This window comes from Rhineura floridana, chromosome 7 (assembly GCF_030035675.1).
Source record: "Rhineura floridana isolate rRhiFlo1 chromosome 7, rRhiFlo1.hap2, whole genome shotgun sequence".
NCBI classification, from domain to species: Eukaryota; Metazoa; Chordata; class Lepidosauria; order Squamata; family Rhineuridae; genus Rhineura; species Rhineura floridana.
Window position 1 is genome coordinate 153,434,492 of NC_084486.1, and position 19,754 is coordinate 153,454,245.

The 19,754-nt window shown below is 48.3% G+C and overlaps 1 protein-coding gene across 4 annotated transcripts in view; it reads right to left on the reverse strand.

The window, feature by feature from the left end:
• The window catches only part of FGF12 (fibroblast growth factor 12), a 291,558-nt gene that overhangs the window by 157,327 nt on the left and 114,477 nt on the right, over positions 1-19,754 (reverse strand). The window contains exon 1 of one of the 4 annotated variants that reach the window (XM_061634546.1): positions 5,852-5,876. The exons of 2 other annotated variants lie outside the window; for them this stretch is intronic. Coding sequence is in view for 1 of the 2 variants with exons in the window: in XM_061634544.1 (XP_061490528.1) it covers positions 722-779 (58 nt within the window). In the remaining variant the exon portion in view is untranslated. Of the gene's footprint in view, positions 1-721; positions 791-5,851; positions 5,877-19,754 lie in introns of those variants that run through there. One more of the 4 variants, XM_061634544.1, reaches the window with a different exon arrangement.

Genomic DNA, 19,754 nt, shown 5'->3' on the forward strand with positions numbered 1-19,754 from the left:
GAGTCACGATGCCAGGAACAGAGAGTTCTGAGCGAGCTTATGTGTGTGTGTGTGAATCCTTGCTAAAGATTCTACCTTCCCTGCAAATTAGTCAGACAGAGACTTTAAGCTTTCAAATAAGAAATAACTACTTTATTCTGGAAGTACATACTTGATAGGAAAGAGTCCTATATCTAACTAACTAGCTAAGTTGGAGCTGCAAACATTGAGCCCAGTGCTTGCCCTCATGCTTGGAGAAGAGGAAGAGACAAAGGAATATGTCTGCTCTCCCTCTCACGAGAAAGAAGAAGGAGGAAGGAGATGTGATCAACATCCTCTGCATATCAGTCTAGCAGGAAGGAAGAGACAGCAGGAGATCAAAGGACAGGTATTAGCCTAGCAACCAAGAGGTCTCCTCTCTAGCTACTCTTTTTAACCCCATGCAGCCTCAACCCACAAGTTGGAGTTGAACCACATATATTCCAACACTAGCAACAGGTCATGGACTGCATGCTCAGCAACCCAATGCTAGCGCGGATTGCGGCTCGGGAATGACACCTACCCAGCCCTTCTCAGCAGCAGGGGCCCTTCTCAGCTGCAGGACCCTTGGCTAGTGCCCAACCTGGCCGCCCACTGGAGCCAGGCCTGACTGCCTCCTCCCTCTCCTACCTCTACCCCAACAAATTCAAGTAGTTGTTCCTCTTCTGCCCTGCAAAAAAAAAAGAAAAGAAAAAAGCCCTACCTGCCAGGGGTTTAAGGAGCAAGGCGAGGGAGAGATCTGCCATGCTGGGTCCGGCCATCTCGTCTACCATCCTGTTCCCCACAGTGGCCAACTGGATGAAGCCCACAAGCAGGGCATCCCCAGCTGCTGGAATTCAGAGGTAGACTGCACCTGACCCTGGAGGTCCTCCTGACTTGGATAGAGCCTGCAAAGCGTTCCAGAGTGCAGAGAGAGTTCCTGCGTGCTGGGTCTTGCCACCCCTTTCTGCCAGGGATGGGGCAACAGTTGCCCACCAGGTGTTGTCAGACTTCAGCTCCTATCACCCCTTCCTCTGGCATGGGCAGTGCTCAGGGATTATGGGAACCGTAGTTTGGGAACATCCGGGGGGGACACAGGTTCTCCATCCCAGCCCCGTGTGAGCCGAAAACGCCCCCAGAAGACACCAAATGCTCTCCTGTGCACTGGAGAGGAGAACCAGTAGTGACAGGCAAGCTCTTGGTCTGCCAGGGACTGGTTGACAGAACCGGGTGGGGTGGGGGGCCTCCTGTGCACAGAGCATGTGACTGTCAGTCAGCTCCAGCCCTTTCCCAGCGCCAGCCCGGGGTTTTCGGAACGGAAGCCAAAACAGCATAGAAGGGCTGGCAGTCCCACAGTTTGGCCTCGGGAGGGCGCCAAATCCACGCTGCTCCTCGCTGGAACCGAAAGAGGGTGGAAAGGCCTCCAATGCTGTTACCCTGATTAGCGAGAGAGACACTTACGGTTGCAGCCGGTGTGTTTCCAGCCCTCAATGAAGACCTGACAGGCAGGCAGCATTCTGAGTCCCGCCAGACAGCCAAATAGGGAGGGTACTTCTTTTTCAAAGAACAGGCACTCCCACACACACACACACACACACACTAAGAGAGCCAGTTCCGCCTTCCAATTGCACTGGTGGTGGAGATGGGGGTGCAGAGAGCCGCACCTGGGAGCTGCGGCCTGGCAGAGCCGCAGGTTATGAAGAAGTGTCCAGTGTTGCCAGGGATGCAACATCCTGGCTTGAACAGAGGAGGGAGGTCTGTCCGCAGCTGCAAGGGCTGCGGAACAAGACCCTGTAAGGGGCTTTTTGCAACAGAGGAGGGGAACAGCCTAGCTGTGGGGAAGGGGCACCTGTGGTGATGACCCCACCCACCCAGCTTAAAAAGAATCACTTGGACATGCATCCCTCTGCAGAAGCAATCCAGCGTTCTGGGGCAGGAGGGGTTGACACAACAAGGTTTTAAAGAAAGGTGAAGCTAAAATGTGGGCAGCTGTAAGCATTCCTGGGTGGGAGTATGTGGGTGGGGGGTGTTTGTGGGTGACACTTTGGGTGATGTTTGCCAAATAAAATATATCTAGGCTAGGCAGGCCTCTCCCCATAGCCAGAGAAGCAAATGGCCTTCAGAGGGCCTTTCTGTCTGTTCTTACCAAGAAACAATACAACGAAGCAAATAACATGAGCCTAGGGTGGTGGTGGTGGTATTATGATGTCACCCATCATCTGCTCCATCACAAAGGTGTGGGGGGGGGGAGAGAGAGATTTCTACTGATGCAACCACCTTCCATGGAGCAATCACAAAAACAACAGGTACATTCACCTGCTTTCTGACATACAAACATTGCCTGTTGAATGCCCAGAGATTTGGCCAGCACCCCCAGGGCCAAAATGTGTGTGCTGTGTTATTCAGGGGTGCCCAGGGGCCCATCAGGTGCAGACTTTTTATTTCCAGGAGTGGCCAGTCAGTTGCTGGAGGGAAGGAAGAAGGGAGGCCTGTGGCTTTCATGTCCAGCGTGTGGGCTTCCTGTGGGCGTCCGGTTGGCCACACTGAGAAACGGGAGGCTGGCCTAAATGGACCTGAAGGACATTACAAGAGCCTGGCGGCACCTGGATCGAAGGCCCATCTAGTCCAGCATCCTGTTCTCACCATGGCCAGCCAGATGCCCACTATGGGAGGGAAGCCACCAGCAGGGCTGAGCGGAAGAGCAACTCTCCCCGCTTGTGACTCTCCGCAACTGGCACTCAGAGGCATTCACTGCTTCCAACAGTGCAGGCAGGATACAGTATAGCCACGGTGGCTTGTAGCCATTCCTAGCCTTACCCTCCATTAATTTGTCCAATCCTCTTTTAAAGCCATCCAAGTGATTGGAAATTGAGAGGGGGAGGAGGGGGCTTTGTAAAGTGCACCATTTTAAAGTGGTGGCTGGAGCTGATGGGGACTGTAGTCGAAAACATTTGGAGGGTGCCAGTGACCAATGGCTGAACTACAGCTAAAAACTGATGGGACCCTTTTGGGGTAGCTAGAAAGGGTTGGTCAGATCCAGCAGGGCTCTTCTTACATTCTTAATCAAATGCACAGGCCCTGTTCCATTTCAAGCCTCCTGCTGAACAAGACCTAAAAACTTGGGCTGGGCTATGCAGCGTTCGAGCAACCAGTTCTGTCAGCTGCATGTAACTCTTACAGTTTGTGCAACTGAAAGTTGCACTGGCTTCTTAAGGCACGTACTGTTCCTCCATTGTTGTGCATGCACCTGTGGCACCTTTGAGCACATTTGCCAGAAGAAGAGCTCTGTGTTACTCCTAACCTTACTTCCAGAAATTTGAACATCATTTGATCTAATAAAGGTTAAGTCTGGGATTTATTTATGTATTTGCTTGCCACGTGCATGGCAGTTCAAGACGCTTCTTAGAGAACATAAAATTGTACAATGTGCTATGAGCCACATCGTAACAGACAAAAGAGCACAGGGCAGTGACAGGGTCATGGTGATCTCCATCAAGATGTTCGTGTCCAGCCATGCCCCTAAACTGCTACTCTCTCTTTCTCTCTCTCTCTCACACACACACATGCACACCATTTATGAATCATGTCTGTTGCCCTAAAGTCTTCTCTAAAGGCGACACCAGCACAGACGTTATCTAATGGGTGTCACTCATGCTTTAGTGTCAGAGACGGGCACTGTCTGGGAGGGGGCCGCAGTGAGGGAGCTGAGCCCGATGGCCAGATGAAGGAATGGAACAAAGTTCCCCTTTGACCCCTTTTTGTCTACAAAAGGCGAAGATGCTTCAGGCAGCTGCAGCTGCTCTGTTTAAGATTCAGACAGAATCCGGGATGAAATAGACCCAGCATTTCAAAGCCCCACGAAGAGTGCTGAGCCCACATTTCTAATCAGCTTTTTAATCTACTTCTTATCAGCTGCCGAGAGGGAACATGCTTCTCTTCCCTGAGTAATTACAGGGTTCGAAGAGGACAGGCACAAAAGGGCCTGTTTCTCCCTCCCCCCCCCCCCGGAATGTGATGTGCTGCAGAGAGACCCACTGTGGGTTGGTGAGCAGGTGGCCACTGAGGAGGGCTGTGCAGCCAGCTGCCCTAGGCAGTCTTGCAGGCCTCTGACCTTTGCAGAAATTGTAGAGCTGGAAAAGGTTCAGAGAAGAGCAGCCAGAATGATCAAGGGGATGGAACGGCTCCCCTCTGAGGAAAGGCTGCAGCACTGGGGCTTTTTAGTTTAGGGGAAAGGTGGGTAAGAGGCGACATCACAGAAGTGTATACAATTATGCATGGCATGCGGAGAGCGGACAGGGAAAAGTTTTTCTCCCTCTCTCATCACCCTAGAACTCGTGGACATCCAATGAAGCTGAATGTTGGAAATACTTCTTCACACAGTGTGTAGTTAAACTATGGAATTCGCTCCCACAAGAGGCAGTGACGGCCCCCAACTTGGTTGGCTTTAGAAGAGGATTAGACAGATTCATGGGGGGAAAGGCGACCAGTGGCTACTAGCCATGATGGCTAGGCTCTGCCCCCACACAGAGGCAGCAGGAAACCGCAGGAGGGAGAGTGCTCTCGCACTCAGGCTTCCCGTGGGCATCTGGCTGCCACTATGAGAACAGGATGCTGGACTCGATGGGCCACTGGCCTGATCCAGAAGCACTGGAGGCTGAAGTGGTCTTATGAGTAAGTGACTCATTCGTACATTTCAGGCGTCACAAAGCGGTAAAGGAATGGGGAGGGTCCCTAGCTCTTCAGCACAGCGCCTGCTCTGTATGCACAAGCCCCCAGCATCCTTGGTTACAGCAGCTGCGGGGAACCTCCAGCCCAGCACCCTCATTAGGCCTGCCAGACCTCTCAATTTGACTCGCAAGACCGTTTCAGCCACACACCCCTGCCCTACCCCGACCAGTGGGGCAGGTAAAAATGTGTCTGAGCTTCCCGTTCACAGGGGTTTGCAAACCCCAACAATTGGCTGATCACTGGGTCATGGAGCTCCTGACTTAGCAAGTTCCAATGATGAGCTGATGTGCCGTGGGCTGTTAGAGGAACTCACTCAGACACTCTTCCCTGCCTGAGTCTTTCTAGAGCTGCTGCCATTAAGATGACAGGTCTGAGGCAGAAGGCCGGCTTAGCATAAAGTGACTTTCTATACCAGTGCCAGGGAAGGAAACGTGGCAGCCAGCCCTGACTGCAGTTCCAAAGAAGAATCACTAAATGTGAATGTGCTGCCTTCAAGTCGATTCCGACTTATGGCGACCCTATGAATAGGGTTTTCATGAGGCTGAGAGGCAGTGAGTGGCCCAAGGTCACCCAGTGTGCTCCATGGCTGTGTGGGGATTCAAACCCTGGTCTCCCAGATCCTAGTCCAACACCTTAACCACTACACCACACTGGCTCTACTTCACACTACAGCCCCCAAAATCCATGGGTTTTGTTGAAGCACTCAAGATTGTTTTGGGGCAAATCAAGTCAGTTTCAAAAACTCATCACCCCAAAGCACGTGATGTGTGAATCAGCCACTACAGGTCAAACACCACAGGCAGGGAACATGCATTGCTCTTGCCTCAAGCTTTGGGTTTTCCCATGGATGGAGGATGCACATTCATCTTAAAGCAACTGAGTGGCAAACATGCCCAGGTGAGCCCACCAATTCTATACAACTGGTTCAAAACTTCTTGCCAAGCTCCCCTTGCCAGGAGGGCTGAAGTCACACCGACAGTTACTTTGGTTTAAGAAATCCTTAATGTACCTTCTCCTTATATAGCTAAGAGAGAGAGGGGGGGTAAAATGGAAGAGGGAAGTCCACATAAACAACACCAGAACAGGAGCCTCCCCTTTCCAAGGAGCAGAGAGAAAGTCTACCTACCAGCTGATGAAGTGTCAAGGCCCCAGCTGACAAAGCATCAAGGCGAGTTAAGCAGCAGAGCGAAAAGAGGGTAAGTAGCTCCTATTTATTCCATTATTTAAATTGAAGTAAAACAGCTCAGAGAAATAACTAATAAGGGCAGCCCAAGGTCACCCTGAGCTAGGAGCCAAATCCTTAAAGAACCTATATCTTAGGAGACAGATCCTAGGAGAAGGAAGCGTATAGAAAGCTAGTGTTCAACACCACCCTAGCAGGAAAGCTTCAGGGGACAGTGTAAACAAGGCTAAATTCCAGTCGGAGAGAAGGGGGAAAAGGAAACTCCACCGATACATACAGGGAGAGAGTCAGCTCAGTCCTTGCTAAAAAGGGCAGCTGCAGCCTTCCTGAAACACAACCACAAGCTCTGTTTCCCTAGGTTAAAGAAAGGTCAGGCTGTTCTAGGTGGGAAAACAACAAACAAAAAAGACTTGCCTGGAAGTCGCAGCCCCTTGCTGAGATTAAAAGCAGCCAAAAGCTTAAATAGCCCCACCCCTCGCTCAGGAAGGAAGCCTGAGAGAATACTAAAGTGTTAAGCCCCAGCTGATAGCCATCAGCCTCAAGTAACACATCATTGGCTGGCAGCAGTAGCTGGGAGGAACCAGCCACACATATAAAGTCAGAGCACCCTAGCGAGGGAGCCTGCTCCACAAGCTAGAGGGAGCCCCAGCTGACGAAGCGTCAAGGTGAGTTAAGCAGCAGAGCGAGTTCGGCAGCAGGGCGAGGAGGCCAGGGCCCCCCACTCTGCCCGTCTGTTCCCTGACCTCAACTAAACCGCAGTTTCCAAACCATTGACGTAATAAACCTTAAACAAAACTATGCAAGAAAGAAGCCAGCAGGGGTGTGGGGGCTTTCCAGTGTTTTGCACCACCTGCAGTATGTACGACTATCTGCCTGTTTGACAGAAGTCGTGGGTATGCTCTTGGTGCAATGAGCTCCGGGCTCTCCGGGAACGACTTCATTTCCTTGAGGCCAAGGTGGCGGACCTGGAAAAGCTGAGAGAGGCAGAGAGGTGTGTGGAGGAGGCCTTCAGGGACGTTATAGCTGTGTCCCACTCCAACGATGATAGCTCTCCTGCTATCATGGACAACGATGGTCTCGGGGAAGGAGAGCATCCAGCTGAGGAAGAGGGAAACGATCCCTTAGAAGGGACCCATTCCTTGGAGGATGAGCAGCTATCCTCTCGTGCCGAGGATATATCTCCAGGGGCTGGAGGGATCCTTGTAGTGGGTGATTCGATCATTAGGAACATAGACAGTGGGGTGTGTGATGGGCGTGTAGACCGCAAGGTGTTTTGCCTGCCTGGTGCGAAGGTTGCGGATATCGCCCGTCGTTTAGATAGTTTGGTAGACAGTGCTGGGAAGGAGTCAGTGGTCGTGGTGCACGTTGGCACTAACGACATGGGGAAATGCAGCCGTGAGGTCCTGGAAGCAAAATTTAGGTTGCTAGGTAGGATGCTGAAAGCCAGGACCTCCAAGGTGGCTTTCTCTGAAATGCTACCGGTTCCACGCGCAGGACCAGCCAGACAGGCCCAGCTTTGCAGTCTCAATGCGTGGATGAGACGATGGTGTCGGGTGGAAGGGTTTGGATTTGTTAGGCACTGGGGAACATTTTGGGACAAGCCGGGCCTGTACAAAAGGGGCGGGCTCCACTTGAACCAGAATGGAACCAGACTGCTGGCACTTAAAAATTAAAAAGGTGGCAGAGCAGCTTTTAAACTGACTGAGGGGGGAAACCCGACAGGAGCTGAGAAAGGTCCGGTTCGGAATAAACCTCCCCCCTGGGATAAAAACCAAAGAAATGATGAAATTTTAAAAGGGGTAGGCCTAGAAGTAGGCATTGTGAGAGCAGGGGCACAGGATATCAATTCAGAAGAGCAAAATTACCACAGGCCTAACCACAAGTGCCAAAGACACTTGAAGAGAGACACTGCTTACAAGTGCCTGTACGCTAATGCTAGGAGCCTCCGAACCAACATGGGAGAACTGGAGTGCTTGGTCTTAGAGGAGAGCATTGATATAGTGAGCATAACGGAGACCTGGTGGAATGGAGAAAACCAGTGGGATACGGTTATCCCTGGATATAAACTATATCGGAAGGACAGGGAAGGACGTATTGGTGGCGGAGTCGCTCTATACGTGAAAGAAGGCATTGAATCCAGCAAGCTCGAAACCCCAAAAGAGGCAGACTCCTCCAAAGAATCGTTGTGGGTGGTGATACCATGCCCCAGGAGGGACTTAATACTGGGAACGATCTATCGTCCCCCTGATCAAAATGCTCAGGGAGACCTTGAGATGAGATATGAAACTAGGAAATGTGGTAGTAATGGGTGACTTCAACTACCCGGACATAGACTGGCTGCATATGTGTTCCAGTCATGACAAAGAAGCAAAGTTTCTAGATATTCTAAATGACTATTCCCTAGACCAGTTGGTCATGGAACCGACCAGAGGGACGGCAACCCTGGACTTAATCCTCAGTGGGGACCAGGACCTGGTGCGAGATGTAAGTGTTGTTGAACCGATTGGGAGCAGTGACCACAGTGCTATTAAATTAAATATACATGTAACTGGCCAATTGCCAAGAAAATCCAACACGGTCACATTTGACTTCAAAAGAGGAAACTTCACAAAAATGAGGGGATTGGTAAAAAGAAAGCTGAAAAACAAAGTCCAGAGGGTCAACATCACTCGAAAATGCTTGGAAGTTGTTTAAAAACACTATATTAGAAGCTCAACTGGAGTGCATACCGCAGATCAGAAAAGGTACCGCCAGGGCCAAGAAGATGCCAGCATGGTTAACGAGCAAAGTCAAGGAAGCTCTTAGAGGCAAAAAGTCTTCCTTCAAAAAATGGAAGTCTTGTCCGAATGAAGAAAATAAAAAAGAACACAAACTCTGGCAAAAGAAATGCAAGAAGACAATAAGGGATGCTAAAAAAGAATTTGAGGAGCACATTGCTAAGAACATAAAAACCAACAACAAAAAATTCTATAAATACATTCAAAGCAGGAGACCATCTAGGGAGACAATTGGACCCTTGGATGATAAGGGAGTCAAAGGTGTACTAAAGAACGATAAGGAGATTGCAGAGAAGCTAAATGAATTCTTTGCATCTGTCTTCACAGTGGAAGATATAGGGCAGATCCCTGAACCTGAACTAACATTTGCAGGAAGGGATTCTGAGGAACTGAGACAAATAGTGGTAACGAGAGAGGAAGTTCTAAGCTTAATGGACAATATAAAAACTGACAAATCACTGGGCCCGGATGGCATCCACCCGAGAGTTCTCAAAGAACTCAAATGTGAAATTGCTGATCTGCTAACTAAAATATGTAACTTGTCCCTCGGGTCCTCCTCCGTGCCTGAGGACTGGAACGTGGCAAATGTAACGCCAATCTTCAAAAAGGGATCCAGAGGGGATCGCGGAAATTACAGGCCAGTTAGCTTAACTTCTGTCCCTGGAAAACTGGTAGAAAGTATTATTAAAGCTAGATTAACTAAGCACATAGAAGAACAAGCCTTACTCAAGCAGAGCCAGCATGGCTTCTGCAAGGGAAAGTCCTGTCTCAGTGACCTATTAGAATTCTTTGAGAGTGTCAACAAGCATATAGATAGAGGTGATCCAGTGGACATAGTGTACTTAGACTTTCAAAAAGCGTTTGACAAGGTACCTCACCAAAGGCTTCTGAGGAAGCTTAGCAGTCATGGAATAAGAGGAGAGGTCCTCTTGTGGATAAGGAATTGGTTAAGAAGCAGAAAGCAGAGAGCAGGAATAAACGGACAGTTCTCCCAGTGGAGGGCTGTAGAAAGTAGAGTCCCTCAAGGATCGGTATTGGGACCTGTACTTTTCAACTTGTTCATTAATGACCTAGAATTAGGAGTGAGCAGTGAAGTGGCCAAGTTTGCTGACGACACTAAATTGTTCAGGGTTGTTAAAACAAAAAGGGATTGCGAAGAGCTCCAAAAAGACCTCTCCAAACTGAGTGAATGGGCAGAAAAATGGCAAATGCAATTCAATATAAACAAGTGTAAAATTATGCATATTGGAGCAAAAAATCTTAATTTCACATATACGCTCATGGGGTCTGAACTGGCGGTGACCGACCAGGAGAGAGACCTCGGGGTTGTAGTGGACAGCACGATGAAAATGTTGACCCAGTGTGCGGCAGCTGTGAAAAAGGCAAATTCCATGCTAGCGATAATTAGGAAAGGTATTGAAAATAAAACAGCCGATATCATAATGCCGTTGTATAAATCTATGGTGCGGCCGCATTTGGAATACTGTGTACAGTTCTGGTCGCCTCATCTCAAAAAGGATATTATAGAGTTGGAAAAGGTTCAGAAGAGGGCAACCAGAATGATCAAGGGGATGGAGCGACTCCCTTACGAGGAAAGGTTGCAGCATTTGGGGCTTTTTAGTTTAGAGAAAAGGCGGGTCAGAGGAGACATGATAGAAGTGTATAAAATTAGGCATGGCATTGAGAAAGTGGATAGAGAAAAGTTCTTCTCCCTCTCTCATAATACTAGAACTCGTGGACATTCAAAGAAGCTGAATGTTGGAAGATTCAGGACAGACAAAAGGAAGTACTTCTTTACTCAGCGCATAGTTAAACTATGGAATTTGCTCCCACAAGATGCAGTAATGGCCACCAGCTTGGACGGCTTTAAAAGAAGATTAGACAAATTCATGGAGGACGGGGCTATCAATGGCTACTAGCCATGATGGCTGTGCTCTGCCACCCTAGTCAGAGGCAGCATGCTTCTGAAAACCAGTGCCGGAAGCCTCAGGAGGGGAGAGTGTTCTTGCACTCGGGTCCTGCTTGCGGGCTTCCCCCAGGCACCTGGTTGGCCACTGTGAGAACAGGATGCTGGACTAGATGGGCCACTGGCCTGATCCAGCAGGCTCTTCTTATGTTCTTATGTTCTTATGTTTTTAGAAGGGGGAACTGTGGGGCATCCTTGCACAACTTTACTGATCCTCAAAGGTAGGGGATGCTTTTCAGCAAGCATCTGAACACTGCAGAGATAAGGCACACCTTCTTGCGTAACTCTTACAGGTGACTGACTTACAGATGCATCTAAGGGTGGAGATGGGCAGCCGTCTTTCAGAGAGCTGCAAATTGAGACAATTTGCCTCCCTCTGACTGCGCCCGATTCCCTTTTATTCCACTCTCACTACAGGCCAAACAGCTATGGCAGGTTTTTGAAGGGGTGCAAGAACTTGCCAAACTAGAGGTGAAACCAAGATGGCTGTGTCGGAATTGCTCTCTATTGAGTTGCGTAGCAGAGTTGCGCAGCGCTGCGGAACGGAGAGTATTGAGCGAGCTGTGTGTGTGTGTTTGAATCTTTGCTAAGATTCTACCTTCCCTGCAAATCAGTCAGACACAGACTTTAAGCTTTAAAATAAGAAAGAACTACTTTATTCTGGAAGTACATGCTTGATAGGAAAGAGTTCTATATCTAGCTAACTGGCTATATTGGAGCAGTCTGCATTGGTCCCAGTACTCACCCTCATCCTGGTTGAGAGGAGAGACAAAGAGAAGATGTCTGCTCCCCTCTTGAGAGAAAGAGAACACTGAGAGAGGCGGGAAGGAACTGGGATCAAACATCCTGTTGCTTATCAGTCTAGCAGGAAGGGGAGAGACTGCAGAGAATCAAAGGGATAGGTATAGCCTCAACCAGCAAGAGGTCTCCTCTCTAGCTACCCTTATTAACCCCATGCAGCCTCAACCCACCAAGTTGGAGTTGAACCTCATACATTCCAACAGACTGTACACCCCACAAGCAACCATTCTCCCTGAAAATACTTCCAACTCTGGGGGAGTTGAATTCTCTTCTGTCTGTCTGATCACAAGCAAATTTCTGGAAAGGGAGCATATCCCCTACTAAATCACTCTTGTTCAGTCCACTTTAAGAATCTACACACACACATTTTCCATGCCCTCCATTTACAAGCCATCGAAGCCCCCACACAGTCCTTTGTGTAAATCAGGGGTGGGGCACCTATGAGCTTCCAAATGTTTCTGGACCAGAGCTCCCATAATCCTCAGTCAATGGCCTTGCTGGCCAGGGAGGGAGGCTGATGGGAGTTGGAATCCAACATAGGAAGTTGCCTTACACTGAGTCAAGCCAGTGGTCCACCTAGCTCAGTACTGACTACTCTGGCTGGCAGTGGCTCTCCTGTGTTTCAGGCAGGAATCCCTCCCAGCCGTATCCGGAGATGCCATTGGGAACTGAATGAGGGACCGTCTGCATGCAAGGCAGATGTTGACCTATGGTCTGGAGGACCCTATCCATGATCTGCATCCTCCTTCTGCAGAACTCAGGTAGAAAAATAGTGTGTCTGGACAAACAACAAAAGAAGCAGAAGGCATATCTACAGAGCTCGTATGACCTGGTTTAAGAAGGCATTTCTCTTCCCAGGGAGCCACGGGTATTTACAATTCTCTGGGTACAAGAGAATTCTTGGCACCTTTGTTAGACTACAATTCCCAGGATACTTTGGAGGAAATCAAACTGGTCTAAAAGCAGTCTAGCTACTTTGCGCAGAGATGCCACAGTCCCTGAATCTTTCTTTTCCCAATGCCAGAATCAAGAGTGCCCAAAAGAAAGACAACAATGAGACAGCATGAAAGCGAAAGGAACATAAGAACATAAGAAGAGCCTGCTGGATCAGGCCAGTGGCCCATCTAGTCCAGCATCCTGTTCTCACAGTGGCCAACCAGGTGCCTGGGGGAAGCCCGCAAGCAGGACCCAAGTGCAAGAACACTCTCCCCTCCTGAGGCTTCCGGCAACTGGTTTTCAGAAGCATGCTGCCTCTGACTAGGGTGGCACAGCACAGCCATCATGGCTAGTAGCCATTGATAGCCCTGTCCTCCATGAATTTGTCTAATCTTCTTTTAAAGCCATCCAAGCTGGCGGCCATTACTGCATCTTGTGGGAGCAAATTCCATAGTTTAACTATGCGTTGAGTAAAGAAGTACTTCCTTTTGTCTGTCCTGAATCTTCCAACATTCAGCTTCTTTGAATGTCCACGAGTTCTAGTATTATGAGAGAGGGAGAAGAACTTTTCTCTATCCACTTTCTCAATGCCATGCCTAATTTTATACACTTCTATCATGTCTCCTCTGACCCGCCTTTTCTCTAAACTAAAAAGCCCCAAATGCTGCAACCTTTCCTCGTAAGGGAGTCGCTCCATCCCCTTGATCATTCTGGTTGCCCTCTTCTGAACCTTTTCCAACTCTATAATATCCTTTTTGAGATGAGGCGACCAGAACTGTACACAGTATTCCAAATGCGGCCGCACCATAGATTTATACAACGGCATTATGATATCGGCTGTTTTATTTTCAATACCTTTCCTAATTATCCCTAGCATGGAATTTGCCTTTTTCACAGCTGCCGCACACTGGGTCAACATTTTCATCGTGCTGTCCACTACAACCCCGAGGTCTCTCTCCTGGTCGGCCACCGCCAGTTCAGACCCCATGAGCGTATATGTGAAATTAAGATTTTTTGCTCCAATATGAGCCAGGAGGAGAGGACCACCGCTCAGGGCTGAGCACCTGCCTGCCACGCCAATAGGGATGTCAGGTCCAGGACCTGATTCTGTATCTTTAGGAGAAGAGGAAGTCAGCCAAGTGCAGGTGTTCTTGCAACACTATAACGGGAAAAACCACATGGTGGAATTCTCCCTTCCCCCTGCACAAGATTTAAAGACACAGAAGACCTCTTGGTTGCCAGGCCCAGCCTCTAAGAGGTCTTCTGTGTCTTTAAAAGTTGTACAGGGGGAAGGGAGAATTCCACCTTGTGGTTTTTCCCATTACAGGGTTGCAAGAACACCTGCACTTGGCTGACTTCCTCTTCTCCTAAAGATACAGGATCAGTCTCAGGCCATGAACCTGGCAACCCTACATGCCAATGCTCCCAGGCCAAATCACAGGAACCCCCTTTTCAAACAGGATCCATTGGCAGGCGATGGGGAAGAAGGCCCTGGAGAGCAGCTGGCAGTCAGAGTAGACAATACCAGGCCACATGGGCAATCAGCCCAACCTGGTGTTAAGGCAGCTCCCTACAAACCCGCTTAGTGCCAAACTCCTGAGGCAAATGCTGAAGCCTGAGGGCATCTGCTAGAGGCAACAACTAGAATAAGGGAGATTTCCAGAAGTGTATCTCCTCAGCTGCCCAGCCACTTGGCAATCACTGCAATTGCACTCGCCAATTAGACAAACACTCCTGGAAACCATTCGCCCCTCCGCCCCCCAAATCAAGCCTCTTTTGTGTTATTCTTTCAACGGTTTCCAATCAACAGTTCTTCATTTTCATTTTCAAATACAGAACTGTGCAGTCATCAGAAAGCAAGTGATGCCCGAAGACACGCAGTGGAAGGGAGAGAGCAAGAAACGTCGTGCAATGGAAGATTAAGACGCAGCCGCCAGCTCTGCACACACACACAGTAGTGTAGTGACAAATTCAGAAGTGCAGAGTCCCTTCGTGATAGGCACACCACACACCCCTCACAGCCAAGGCCCCTTTTCCACCTTCCATCATCTCCCTGCCATCTCACGAGTCCACATTCCACTACAAAATATGTCCCTAGGAGCCAATGAAAGGGGAGGCTGTGCATTAGCTACTGAGAAGAGTCTTCTCAGTGGCTGACTCACCTCCTTTCACTCTGATTGGCTACATCAGCATGAAAGGACAATGACTTTTTTCAGTGGCTAACATGCTCCCTTTTCATGCTGATTGGCTCACACATAGGGACCTGGGTGGGACCCTGCTCCCAAAAAAGTCCGGAGTCTGCGACCCCCTGCAAGTTGTGGAAACTCTGCATGAGAAATGCAAACGCAGGTTCCAGTCCATTATCTTTGGTTGAAGGCTTATGTGGCTGAACTGCCCTGCTGCCACGTGGCCCCTTTGAATCTTCCTGGGGATTGGGTCCACTTTCAACCTTTTCACCATATGCCTCTTGTCCCTTCAGAGAGGTGCAGGATGAAAGGAGGTCTGATTAAGCTACGTCCCAGCTCAAAAGGCCTCCTGGACAATAAAATGCTTTGCTCTTTTGACATGCATGACACCCTTAAGGATTTATTTGGCTGCTTATTTATTTAGAGATTTATATCCTGCCCTTCCCTATGCATTTGCATTGCTCCTTGTATTCAGCCAATAAAATCACAAAGGGCTCCTCCAGATGGCCTGTTCACTCAGCACCATCCATCCTGATCTGCTTAGAATCATAGAATCTTAGAGTTGGAAGGAGCCTACCCCCTGCTCAATGCAGGAATCCAAATTAAAGCATACCAACGGATGGCTGTCCAGCTGCCTTGAAGGCCTCCAGTGGTAAAGAGCCCACCACCTCCCTAGGTCATGGGTGCCATTGTCATTCCGCTCTAACTGTTAGGAAGTTTTTCCTGATGTTCATCTTCCTGCAACTTGAGCCCATTACTATGTGTCCTGTTTGAATATGTTTTTAAAGATGTCTTAGAGTGTTTTTAGTGTTTTTGTTTGCTGCCCTGGGCTCCTTCTGAGAGGAAAGGCGGGATATAAATGTACTAAATAATAAATAACTAAGGCAAACAGACAACAGAAAAAGTGATTCTGGAGCAAGCAGCAGAGGATGAACTGGAAGGCAGCTGAACTCAGGAGAGAGAGAGAGAGAGGCAGAAGAACTAGAGGGCAGAAGGACCCAGGGGTGGCACCAGCTTGGCAGCCCTTCCGGAGTGGCACGAATGCCCAGCAAGGAGCAGACGCGCCTGTTTGAGTTAAGAGTGCTCCGTTAAGATTGTGCTCCGTCGAAAGCGAATACTCTGTGTTTATCTCTCTAATGCTTAATCCCAGTGGCATCTTCTGAGCCAAAATGAATATTCTCTATCATCAGTAATGCATAATAATACATCTTGTATTGGCACCTGGTTGGCCACTGTGAGAACAGGATGCTGGACTAGATGGGCCACTGGCCTGATCCAGCAGGCTCTTCTTAGGTTCGTATGTTCTTATCTTCTTCTCCTTCCCTTCCCCCTTCCCTTCCTCTGCCACCTTCCTTTGTGACAAGGAAGAAAGGAGAAGAGCTGGAGGCTGAGGAAGGCCTGGATGGTATTGTGTGATGTGCTGGATCTAAAATCTAGTGATCACACTCTGACACCAAAGGAACAAATGCAAGTGGTGGCGGCGAGTCTGGCACTGGGTGAAAAGAGCTGCAGCCAGCTCCCTCCGGAGGGCAGCCCAGTGCCTGTTCATTGGCAAGTGTGAGACCCCAATGAAGCTGAATGTTGGAAGATTCAGGACAGACAAAAGAAAGGACTTCTACACACAGTTGATAGTTAACCTGTGGCATGTGTGTCCACAAGAGGTAGTGGTGGCCCCCAAACTTGGACGGCTTTAAGAGAAGATCAGACCATTTATTATTGTTGTTGTTGTGTCATTTTACTTGCAAAGCAACCCAAAGCAACTTACATCAATAAAACATTAAAACCAACTGTAACACACAAACCTATTAAAACAACAAGAACACAACAATCTGAGAACACATCAGTACAAATAAAGACAGGTCTTGTAAGACCTGCCACATTAAAAGAGGCTAGGAATACCTGAAGCCCTTCCAATTAAGGGCCAAAAGCCCCAGTAAAAAGGAAGGTGTGAGGCTGGCGCCTAGAAAATAGATAATGATGGCACCAGGCATACCTCCCTGGGGAGATCCTTCCACAAGCGAGGAGCCACCACTGCAAAGGCCTTCTGCGCCTCCCTCAGAGGTGGCACATGGAGAAGGGCCTCCGATGAAGAACACAGAGTCTGAGTTGGTTCCCGTGGGGAGAGGCAGTCCTTGAAGCTTTGGGGGTTCAGGCTATCAATGGCTACTAGCCACAATGGCTATGCTCTATCTCCACTGAGAGAGCTGTAGTGTTCTAGTCATGTTTGCAGGCTTCCCAGAACAGGTGTCTGGCTGGCTAGTGTGAGAAGAGAATGCTGGAGAAGATGGGCCAGTGGCCTGATCCAGGAGCCAGAATCTTCTCACGTTCTTGACGTGCATCAATATAAACATGGTATTAGATGTGCATAAACCTTGTATGCTTCTCCACACTGGATTTCCAAACAGGAAGCATGAAGAGAGGGCATGTGAATCCTTTGAGCACCCTTTCTTGTGCAACGTCTGAGGTCATGCTGAGTATGCAGGGGGAAAGAAGGTTCTTCCAATCTGGCCATTCTTATGATCTTTACTGGGGTGGCGAGAGGGAGTAGCATGCCAATAACATTGTTTGCCAATAGCCTCAGGTCGTCCGACTAAAGAAAGTGCTCAGTTTCTAAAGGCATGATAGAGTTAACTGGGTTCATGGCACAAGATGTGGTGATGACCACTGACACAGATGGCCTGAAAAGGGAGTGGGACAAATTCATGGAGGGTAAGGAGAGTTCTCTCTCAATGGCTATTAGTTATGACGACGAAATAGATCCTCCAGTCTACCCCTGAACCATAAGTGCTTGGGGGGGGGGGACTGGCCATTGCAGGCATAGAATGCTGGACTGGATGAATCTTTGCACCAATTCTGCAGGGCTCTTCCTAAGTTCCTAACGGAAATGGAAATGGACTGCCTTCGAGTCAATCCCAACTTATGGCGACCCTACGAATAGGGTTTCCACAGTAAGTGGTATTCAGAGGGGGTTTCCCATTGCCTCCCTCTGAGGCTAGTCCTCCCCAGCTGCTTGGGCCTGCTCAGCTTGCCACAGCTGCACAAGCCAGCCCCTTCCTTGTCCGCAACTGCCAGCTGGGGGGCAACTGCGCTCTTTGGGATAATGCAGCTTGCCCACGGCTGCACAGGTGGCAGGGCACGTAACCCCTGAGCCACTCCCTGTGGGGGTGATCTTTAGCTGGCCCTTGACACCCAGGAGACACAAGCAGAGATTTGAACTCACAGACTCTGGACTCCCAGCCAGGATCTCCTCCCCACTGTGTTATACGAGCTGTCATGCTGCCCTGTTAAAACCCAGGCCTTCATTTCAACCCTGACTAGCCAATATTAGGAAGCATCATGAAGAACTGAAGAATAGTAACAGCAGTACTTTGACAGCATAGTCTGAAGGCCCAGGAGACCACCACCTTGCTAAAGCTCTGGGCCTGGTCAGTGCCTGGATGGCTTGGGGACCACAGGGGTGCCATCTTGTGTTCCTTGTTGTAAGAAAGGTGGGATATACTTTTAAGGAAATAAATTAATAAATACAGAAAGCAAAAAGTAAAGGTGGTCATGTTGCCCAGGAAGAAGAAGAGGAACCAAACTAAATATTAGTATCTTGATGAGGCTAACCAAATGATCATGAAAATGGGCTCGTTGGGCAGCGGTTGGTTTGTGCATTTCCAGAGGCCGGGAATTAGTTATTGGGTGTTTCTCTTCCCAAAAGGCCTTGGTGCAACCCCAAACCTGCATAGCTCCTTCAGAGCCTTGCCTGAATATCTGCTTCCCTTATTCCATCTCAAAGCTCTTCCAAGGTGCAGACTCAAGTCTTTGTCACCAGCCAACCTCGCACCCCACACCCTTGCTGTTTATGATCTAGCCTAGAGAACTCGAAAGCTTGCACATTCTTGTCTGACATTTTGGTTGGCCTAATAAAGGTATTTCTCTGACACATATGATTGGACCAGTGTTCTGTTTTTAATCTCTTTTTATAATATTGTGTTACTGTTTGCAATGTTCTGTCTCTGCTCTTATGATGGTTTTATTGTTTTTGTGTTGTATTTTTGTATGTCACTTGGAGTGTTTTAAATATTGCTATTGTTGCTTTATTCATTTATATTCTGCTATGTCCCAGGACTGGGACTCAAGGCAGCTTACAAAAATTAAATACAGTTAAAAACATATAAATAGAACATACATGTTATAATTAAAATGCAATTAAATTAACTACAAAATTAAAACCATTTACAACAAAGCAATTATATAAAAAAACCCATAAAACCCAGTCTGCGTCTGTGTTGCAATTGCTTTTTAGTATGTTTTTAAATCTTAATATATATATATATATTTGACCTTTTTTTAAGTTGTCTTCAAAGTTTCTAAAAAAATGTTTTTAAAGTTGTTTTGTTTTAATGTATTTTAAAGTCTGTTTTTATGTTGTCTTAAAGTGTTGTTAGTGCTCTTGTTTGCTGCCCTGGGCTCCTGCTGGGAGGAAGGGTGGGATATATATATCAAATCACAAATAAATAAATAAAATACAAATCAGTAAAAACAGTGCTCTGTTTAATAGCCCTTGCAGTCAGTTCCCAAAAGCCGGTCAGGACAGAAAGGTTTCACCTGCCAACAGCAGGACAGCAAAGACGGAGCCAGTTTAACCTCCCTATTAAACGGTTTAGACATACATTTTAAAAAAATATGGATTAAATAAATTATGTATGTAGAGGATTACTCAGATGTGAAGTGAAAGGGGCAGATTCTGCACAGCTCAAGAGTAGAGTCTGCTTTTTAGTTTACATTTCATAATATCTATAATTCTTTGCATAGATTCAGCAAGAGTTAGCAGCAGCAGCAGCAATGAAGTTAATCCACAGCTTTTGAATCTGGTGCCCATATTGACTCAAGCACCTGCCTGAGCGACAGCAGCTCAGATGTTTACCACTCATCATGACAACCAAGCAAAGGCAGAATTTAGCCACTAAAGGAAAACGGGGAAAGAGCTCTACAGAGCCTTATCAGTCAGCATCCAAAGGAAAACGACCAGAACTGCCCCCTTGGAGAGTATTTGGTGAACCCTGGTTGAAACTGAGCCTCCCTAGAGAAAGGCTTGTCATCCAACCTGGTTAGCACCAAGGGGAGGGCAAAGGGCATGGCCCACTGCCAGGCTCTCCCCAAAGCACCACGGGAGTGCTCATGGCTCAGTGGTC